Source organism: Aethalodelphis obliquidens, unplaced genomic scaffold (assembly GCF_003676395.1).
Source record: "Aethalodelphis obliquidens isolate GAN/ISIS:26980383/991018 unplaced genomic scaffold, ASM367639v1 scaffold5, whole genome shotgun sequence".
Classification (NCBI taxonomy): Eukaryota; Metazoa; Chordata; class Mammalia; order Artiodactyla; family Delphinidae; genus Aethalodelphis; species Aethalodelphis obliquidens.
Window position 1 is genome coordinate 226,123 of NW_020837949.1, and position 9,229 is coordinate 235,351.

Here is a 9,229-nt window from a genome sequence, read left to right on the forward strand (position 1 = left end):
ACCTGTTCCTCTACACTCTGTGACCGGTCAATGCCCTGTGCATCCTCCGGCCCTGACACTGCTCCCCTTTCACTCCCACAGGCATTCCCAGCAAGCCCATCTCGTCCTGGTTTCCCTGCCGTAGCTGACTGCATGGTCGCCCCTGCTCCGCACACATCTCCCCCTGCCACCCCGACCACAGAGCACCGACCACCACGCAAACCCTGGGGTGAGCGCTCGCACGTCCGACTCACCCACACGTTGAGAACCCCACTCTCGTCCAAGGAAGCGACGTGGAAGGACAGGCCTGCTGGCTCTAGTGAAGACAGAACCGGGGAAGCACCGGCTCATAACCAGGAAACCACATCTCACAACTTGAGCTCAGGATTTTATGGAAGTGAAGGGTCACATACCTTCTTGAGTAGAAAACGGTGAAAGCACACAGCTCTGTCTTTTGCAGACAGACCCTGCGATGGGTTCTATTGCCTGGAGGGGACTGCGGTGGTTTACAGACGTCAGGACACCATCTGGGGATGAAAAGCACAGGCACCACATGCACGTAGTGAGTCGTGGAATACAGTTAACATTGTGCAGGGACAGGCACATCTTCCCAAAGCACAAGGCCACGCGGACCACAGTGAAAGGACACGTGCCATGGCTCTCAGCATCACCGAGGAGCAGAGGCCGCAGACCTCGTCACACTGTGAGAGGCGGGCCCTGTGTCTGCACGACGGCAGGTACAAGGATGGACAGAGCGGGTTGGGGGCTCTCCACGGCAAGAGGGAGTCGCAGAGACAGAGCAGAAGCTGGGGCCTCCCCGGCTGCGGGGGAACGGGGGTCTCACAGCCAGAGCAGCACAGGGAACAGGGAGTAGGGAGACTCGGGAGCTGCAGGCTCACCACCCCCACCAAGAGCAGCACCTTTAAAGAAACGACACCTCACGGTCCAATGGAACAGAGCTCCTCTGACCTGGCATATCCACCTACAAAATGTCCAGGAGTAGAAAAGAACAGACAAACTCCACACAAAGCTACTGAAGGAACTCGAGAGAAAATGCAAATGAAAGCATTTCAACCCAAGAAAATTCCCCTCCAAAAAGTAAGCATGAAACAGAAGACCAAAATCCAGCACTCCAAACTACATCACATCTCTTCAAAAATACATTTGGAAATGTATTTAAAGCACGTAAACAAACAAAAACACCTGGAATCAGAAACCCAGAACAAAAATGGATTAAAAAACGTCAAAAAAGAAAATGAGAGTTGGGGCTGAACTCAGGAAAGAAACTGAAGAAAAAGACAAAACGGTCTCAGGATGAAGAATAAGTGACAGGGTTTCAGATTCAATGAACTTGAGGGAGGCCAGCTGAGGAAGGGGTGTCCTCTGGACCTGAGGTTACTGAAACTTCGCAGCTTTTAATGACAATGTTTAGATGGCAAAAGAAAACGAAGGCAGCATGTTAATGGAGTAATTAAGTTTAAAAACTTAAGAGTTTTAGTGTTTTGAACACGGTGGTGAATTCAAAGTTTAATTAGTAATATCAGCAGCAGTTAGAGAACACACATTCTTAAAAGATATCTTTTCTAACAGCATCAAACCCATAAGGTACCTATAAACTCATACATTCTCAATAGTGGCAATTTCACCCCCAAAGCGGCAAAAATTGGTTGTTGGGAGACAAAAGAAACCTTGCCCTTTTATGTATAAAACACAGATGTACTCAGAGAACGTATAGAGATACGCAGTATATGTGTGGCGCTCCAGGCAGGGGCGATCAGGCTCCTTGGCGAAGAGGAGGCACACCCAACACGCCTGACACAGAACTGCGTCCAGAGCATACAAGGCCTCGGAACAACGCAACAGTAAGAAGCAACAAATCAATTTACAAATGCGTGAAAGACCTAAACACACCCCACTGAAGACAGACGGCAAATAAGCACCTGGAGACGCTCCGCATCCCACGTCCTCAGGGAAACACAAAACAAAACCTCGAGACACACTCGCACCCACCAGAAGGGCAGGAAGTCTGCCGGCCCCACGGGTGAGGACGTTCAGCCCGTGGCGCCTGGGGTGCAGGCTCCAGTCCTGACCGCCAGCCACGGGAATTAACCAGGAGCCCGCCCACCAGCCGGCGCAAAAACCCACGTGGTGCCCAGCAGAGGACCCTGCCCAGAGAAGGAGGGGTGACGTTCTGAGCCCCGCACAGCCGTGACTGCAGGCACATCTCCCGAAGGGACGGAGGCCAGGCTTGAAGGTCTGGGCCCTGCAGGGTCCCATCATTTGCCTTCTGAGAAGGTAAAACTACAGAGAAAAAGCCGACCCTGGGAACCATGAAGACGGGGAGACGCAGAGCCAGCTGTGTGTTGGGCGGGGGGGTGGGGGTGTCCCTGGGTAGGAACAGGGAGAAGGACGCTGAGAGACGGTCAGGTCTGAGTGCAGGCCCTGCCCCGAGGTCACTGTGCTCGTGGACGAGCCTCCCACCCCTGAGCACTGGCAGGTGGGCAGAGACGGGTGCTGAACAGGTCACGTCCACCAAGCACTGAGAGAAAACCCCGGAACACAAGTGCCTACGCAGGGGTGGGCAGGGTGGGGTGGTGGTCGTGCTTGTCCTTGTTTGTGGTTGTGGTTGTGGTTGTGATTGGCTGTGGCTGGAATTGTAATTGTGGTTGTGGTTGTGGTTATGGCTGTAGTTGGCTGTGGTTGGAATTGTAATTGTGGTTGTGGTTGGTTGTGGCAGCAGCCGCATTGGCATGAAGTATTCACAGGAGTCTGACTAGGGGTCCTGGCAGCTCCAGTGGTTCTGGTTCCTTTTGACCCCTGAGAGGCCACTACTTCTCTCCTTCAGCCTCCAGTGGGGCTGTCTGAGCCACAGGAGCACACACACCAACGCACTTCAGACTGATTTAAAACCGGGCGTCATCTCACTGAGGACCTGAAGTCCCCAGAGCTAACAGGACGGAGCGCTCCCATCACCACTGCCACTGCCCGAGCAGCTGCCGGAAGGAGGCTGTTTCTCCTGTTTATCACAGGTCTCTTTTGCTCTTAGGTCAGAGCCGTCCTCTGGATGACCTGCATGAACGATGCAAAGGGATCTCACGGCTGCTCCGGAAGACCCTGGGCTGGCGGGCAGTGTCACTGACCGGTGGAAAAGGTTGCGGTCCTGAACGTCCAGAAGCACCCGCTCAGCTTCACGTAACGATGGATCCTGGCATCTTCCCTCAGATCCCACACGACCACCGAGCCGTGCACGGTCCCAGCAAACAGCAAGAAGGCTTTAAAGGGGCTAAAGCAGCAGCACGTGACCTAGAAGGATGCACAGAAAGCCGGAGCTGACACGTGGAGGCACCGGTGCCCGTGGACCTTCCACCTGGAAGCCGAGGCGCGTCTGCCTGTCGTCTCCCCGGGTGACGGGAGGGATGGCGGCTGTGGGGCGTGGCCACGGTGCCTCCGTCCAGCCCCATCAGGTGGCCCAGAAGGGCTGATCCCTCTTCTGCCATTTCATTTTCATCCTGCATCACAGTAAGTTGTTGTTTTCAAGCCCCCAAAACTGATACCCATAAAGGTTATCCTTCTCCACAGCTCTGGAGGAAATCGACGACTCTGAGGTCAAGGACCACATGACTAGAAACACACGCGTAAAAGGGCAACTCTTCCACTGTACCCGCGTTGTCGTCACACCACAGCCCCACTAACCAGGGGCAGGAAACACACGAGGCCAAGGACCTGGAAAATCTCAGGCACATTAAGAAAGCTCTACAATATCCGGACCAACTGGAGCAAGCCGGGAAGCACACTTCTGGGATCCCAGCGGCGCCAGAGCCCATGTGTCCATTAAGTCACAGGCACGACAGTGCTGAACGCCAGGGACTGAGAGGCTGCGGTAACCTGGCCCCTCCGTCCAGCTGGTCCTGCCAACTAGGAGTTTCTGCACCTCGTCACCCTGCACACAGCTGGGGCGGCAGGGACAGAAAGCAGTGGCCTTGGAAGCCCTCCTGGTGCCTGCCCTCTGCTAGTAACACCACGGCTCTCCCGGGCTGTACCTTCGACTCGCATATCAGGACCTTCTGGGGCCCCGACGGCTGCCAGATGTCCCACACGCAGAGCACGTATCTGCCATCCAGCAGGGGCGTGAAGGCTTTCCCAGGTCGCCCGTGCACGGACACCACCATCCGCCTCTGAACCTGAGAGGCATGCAGGTAGGATACTCTCCGGTCTGAGGATAAGACAAGAAAAATGTTTCTGCATTTAGTGATCTGCCAGAATCCACGTTAAACTAACACACTTCAGATTATTCAGATACATTTCAGCTTAATGAAGAAATAAACATGGTCTTTTGAAGATGCCCGCACCTGAAATCGGGGTTTTTACAAATGGCCAAGCTCGACTTGAAAACGTCCAAGTTGGCCTCGTTTGCTAGAAGCCACCCTCCTCCACACTCGGCACAAAGCGGCCTGGGACTCCGCTGTCCATCAGCTACTCCCACGGGCCCGCAGGAGCGCAGGTGACCTGGGTGGGGCGTCACAGCTGCCCCATCAGTGCCTTCTCCCCCAGCAACGGGACCCTGCCTGACACCCATCTTCCTCCTGATATCTGTCCCTCAGACACACTGTCTGTTCCCCTCGTTCGGTCCACTTACAGAGGCAGGATTTCTGTCTGTCTGTCCACTGTGGCCTGGGACACTGCAGACACTCCTGAGTATCTGTGGCACCCAGAGAAGAATGAGGGGGCCACCAGCGCCGCGCGTTTCCTGGCGATGGTGGCATCGAGCGGACTCTGTGAGGGTCCCGGGTCACTCCCTCGGAGCTCAGCTCCAGGTAACGTGAACCAGGCCCAGGTCAAGGACACCTGCCGTCCCAACCTCCTCTCCCGTTACCTCAAAACTCACTTTACTAAAACAAAACACAAGAAAAACCTCCACTCTGCCCACACTCGGAACTAAGGGGCAAGTTCCGGACAACACCCGTGCATCCTCTGTCTCTAACTAAGGGCTCTGGAACAAGCACACCCGGCCCCCAGCCCCGGATCTGTGAAGCTGCCATCGCTCATCAGCTCCTGGAGGAAAGGACTGCTTTAATTCCTGTTTCTTGGGCTGCAGGGGGAGGTGGTGGTGTGGACAGCTGTATTTTGAATGCTATAGATGCAATGATTTATTGTTTTTCTAATAGGATAACTCTTACCTTTTAAAAACAAAAATACCCTCAAACAACATGAGTTTTTTAAATTAACAATGCCATTTGTGTTAATCGTCAGTGCAGAGGCAGGGATACGAATCTAGATCTCTACAGCAGGCAGGATAGAGGAACTTCTAGAACAAGCAGCACCAATGCACCGGGTCACGCAGGCCCAGAAGCACCCGGCACAGCTGACTGCGGGGCCCCTGCACTCCTTGCCCTTCTTCACGCAGACCAGGACCATGGTTGCCACCCAAGCCCTCACCAGACACTTGTTTTAAAAGCAAGGAGGCGACCCACTTAAGCAATTTACACTTGGTCACGCACACGCAGTTTGTTTCGTTTATGACCACATGCGGTTACACTCCATGTGTGACGACACGGGCTTCACTTTGGTGGATTTTATGCTCTGTAACCATGGATCAACTTAAATCTAAGTCAACGCTGGGCTAAGTTAACCACACGACTCCCACCTGGACGCTCCCTCATGCCGCTCCCACCGTTCCTCTACCCGTGAGTGCCCGTCATTCCTGTAACACACGCGCTCGAGTCTGCAGAAGCTGGACCTCCGCTCCCTGTTCAATAATCCCCCTGCTAACACAGGGTGTAACAGTAAGGGTCACTGCCTCAACGTCAATGTTGACTTTGAGGACCGCTTACTTTGAAGGAACGGCAAGCTGGTATTCAGCTGCGCGGAGCTATCGCTGAAGCGCAGGAGGCAGTCCTGCGCCCGGGGTGTCCAGGTCGGCTCCGACGCCACCCGGTCCTCTTCAAGCAGAACCGCAATCACCTTCCAAAGACACATGAGCAGTCCTTCTTCAACACTCTCAAATGGACTCATCTTACAAGATAAAACAAAGCACTACCTAATCTTACCTGTTTCTTAAAATAACTGCCTAAGTCCACGATATCGTATAAACGGACAGAATGAAATTATTTTGTCCTTTCCACACAATAATAGAAACTACCAGGTAAAGTTCCATTAACATAAACTCCAGAGCCATTATTTAACATTGGATGTTATTTTTCATAGTAAACCTTTTGCTAAAATAACGGGAGTGGGGGGCTTCCCTGGTGGCGCAGTGGTTGAGAGTCCGCCTGCCGATGCAGGGGACACAGGTTCGTATCCCGGTTTGGGAAGATCCCACATGCCGCGGAGCGGCTGGGCTCGTGAGCCATGGCCGCTGAGCCCGTGCATTCGGAACCTGTGCTCCACAACGGAAGTAGGCCACAACAATGAGAGGCCCGCGTACCGCAAAAAAAAAAAAAAAAAAAAAAAAATAACGGGAGTGGGGAAAGGGACCCTCCAGCTTTTCTAGAAGAAATAGGGGCATGGAAATGCCACCTACAGCACCACGTCCTGCTCACCGGGCTGCGGTAAGGACCCAGTGTGACAGCAAATCGCCGTCACTGCCCTCATGGGTCGTGGGTCACGCTCAGAACGACGATGGGGAAGAGAAAGGTGAGGTGGACTCGGGAGAGGTGCCCACTGAGAACAGACGGGACAGGGCGGGAGGCCCAGCAGCGAGACCAAGGTCTCCGACCCCGGCCGCCCCTGCTTCCTGCTCCAGCCCACCTTTCCTCCACGTCACCAGCACCCGAGCGTGTGAACTCTCACTGAGAGCAGCTGACGTCACGTGCAAGCGTATGAAAGCATGGTCGTATCTCGTAAAGCACAGACACTCCGCAACACAGCTCGGAGACCAGCCCCAGGCGTCCAGCACAGGGCTGAGGACAGGCTCATTCTGAATCTACATGTCAGGTTCATGTGTATTATACTTATCGGTGCTTTATACTTGAATTCTGAGCTGATGTGGAAACAATACGAGACAACTGAAGAAACACAAACGCCGACCTTGCACTTGATGTACTGAGAAACATTACGGACCCTGATCCTCTTCCTCCAGGGGCTCAAACAGAAACACCCACGCAGGACCAGGATGGTGACCGTGGTTTGCTTTGACATAATTGAGGGGTGGGTGGCGGGGCTCAAGAGGTGAAGGGCTGCAAGCTGGGACCTCTGAAGCACGCGGCGGCCACCTGCCACCCCTCGACCTTTGTATGGACTTTGAAGATTTCCATAACCAGTTTTTAAAGTCATGAGTTTACTAGTTTCAAATACCCTAGATGTGTGCTCACCTTGCTGACTTTGTATGTCTGTTTTTTAGCCTATATTCATTTTAAAATGCAAGCAACCAACGTTACAGTACAAAATCCAAACATACAGACAGTGCCTGCAGCCACAGAAGCTGCTGGGGTCCCTGCCCAGGGCAGAGCGCACCTGGCAAGCGGCCCGGAGGAAGCTGCACAGGCGGGGCGTGTTGACCTTCGGGACGACGGCGGCGGCATCAAGGGGGCCGCTCCGCTCACTCCCTGAAAAAACAGCGCACATGAAACCAGCCAGCGCGACTCTCACAGTCACGGTCGCACATGTCAAAGGGCGTACGAGCGAACCAGGAGCCCTGGAGGGGAAGCCAGGGGGTTCCATCTCATCCTCTAGATCGCCTCCTGATTTCTCAGAAGTCTGTAAACAGAATCCTACCTAAAGCATCAGTTTATCATGTATGTGTTACGTTTAGGTGTGTTATTTTCTTAGGATGAGGCTTCCCTGAGGAAAGGGAGTAACAGAGGTAATTCCTCAGAAGGAACAATCCACCACCAGTAAAGCAATATTTAGCACATAAATAACCGAGGAGAGCCCAAGGTGAGCAGAACTCTGCATATTCCAGGGGCTTCCATCTGTCTTGATATGACATACCCGGAAAATGTACTTAAAGATGAAACTTCTCTAAGAATGAGAACAGACTACCCCAAATTAAGAGCAGAGAGTGTTCTAGAAGCCCATCTGCAAAGTGCTGGTTTGGCGCGTGGGCTCTTTCCTTTCCGTTTAGGAACAAGTGTTGTGAACCCTGATCAGGGCCCAGCCCAGGCCTCCAGCTCCGCGCAGGTGCTAAGGGTGGTGTCTGGAAGAGCTCTGGTGTTTCCACAGCCACGTGGTGATAGCCACACTCGAGACGGAGGAAAGAACAAGAAAGGGAGTGAACACAACTCCCAGGGTCGAGAGCAGAGGCTGGTTACCCCCAGACACGGCCGCGCCTTCCCCTGGGTGCTGGGTCCACACTTCCTGAGTCTCAACTTCTTCAGTCTGGACATTCCTGTCCACGTTATCTTCGTTAGACTGAACGTAGGCCTGAAAAACAAAGCTGGGCTGAATTAGCCTTGGCTCTCAACCTCAGAGCCATTTCTCATTGCTGAAAACAACTACCAATTTTTAAGTTAATGACGACAGTCTTCCAGTCTGTCAAAAGTAAGCATATGGCATGAATAACAATCATGCAAAGACTGGTTGTGTCTTAAACATTTGATAAATAGGGGCCTAAATTTCAAAAGCGTTTTCAAAAAGTCACAACAAACAATTCAGCTCTGGCTTGAAAAGATGATGACCTAGTCCACCAACACCCTATTCTCTTAGAACACAGCAGCTTTGCAAAAGCAGACACAAATTTATTTATTTCAAAAATGTACATGCTTCAGCAAAGACAGTTTTGATACTAATAGCTTTAAGATGAGGAAAACAAGCAAAAGAAGTTAGATAGTCTGCTCAAGGTCAGAGTGAGTCAGCTGCAAAGCCAGGGTTAATCAGTCAGCTTCTTAAATTTCCTCCTGTGATCTTCTCCCCAGTGAAAGATTACTGACTGATATATCCAAGAGCATGTTGATAGGTGCACTGTGGGGACAGAAGAAAAATGTCCCAGGAGATCCCTGACTCCAAGACTTCACCACCTTGGGAGGTGGACTGTCACACAGTCAACAACTGGAAGTACTACAGGGAAAGACAGGGCTGTGTGGGTCGTACTGTAGCAACCCTGGAGCCAGAGGACACAGCGTAAGTCATCGGGAAGGGGTCACCTAGTTACCTAGAGGGCAGGACAAGGACAGAGAGCAACAGGCAGGTAGATGGCAGGAGAGGCTGCGTGGCCTAAGCCAGGTGATGGAGAAAAACAGGTAGATGACAAAGGGACCTGGCAAGAAGGATCCACAGGCAGGTGACGGGGGGCCTGGGAAGGTAAGGGGGATCC

General features: G+C 52.8%; 1 protein-coding gene across 1 annotated transcript in view; it reads right to left on the reverse strand.

The window, feature by feature from the left end:
* Positions 1-9,229, reverse strand: part of DYNC2I1 (dynein 2 intermediate chain 1) — a 36,887-nt gene that overhangs the window by 7,748 nt on the left and 19,910 nt on the right. The window contains exons 13-19 of the mRNA XM_027101346.1: positions 8,229-8,340; positions 7,432-7,523; positions 5,811-5,940; positions 4,020-4,192; positions 3,120-3,282; positions 393-506; positions 234-295 (exon numbers count right to left, since the gene is read on the reverse strand). Coding sequence (XP_026957147.1) covers positions 234-295; positions 393-506; positions 3,120-3,282; positions 4,020-4,192; positions 5,811-5,940; positions 7,432-7,523; positions 8,229-8,340 — 846 coding nt within the window. The remainder of the gene's footprint in view (positions 1-233; positions 296-392; positions 507-3,119; positions 3,283-4,019; positions 4,193-5,810; positions 5,941-7,431; positions 7,524-8,228; positions 8,341-9,229) is intronic.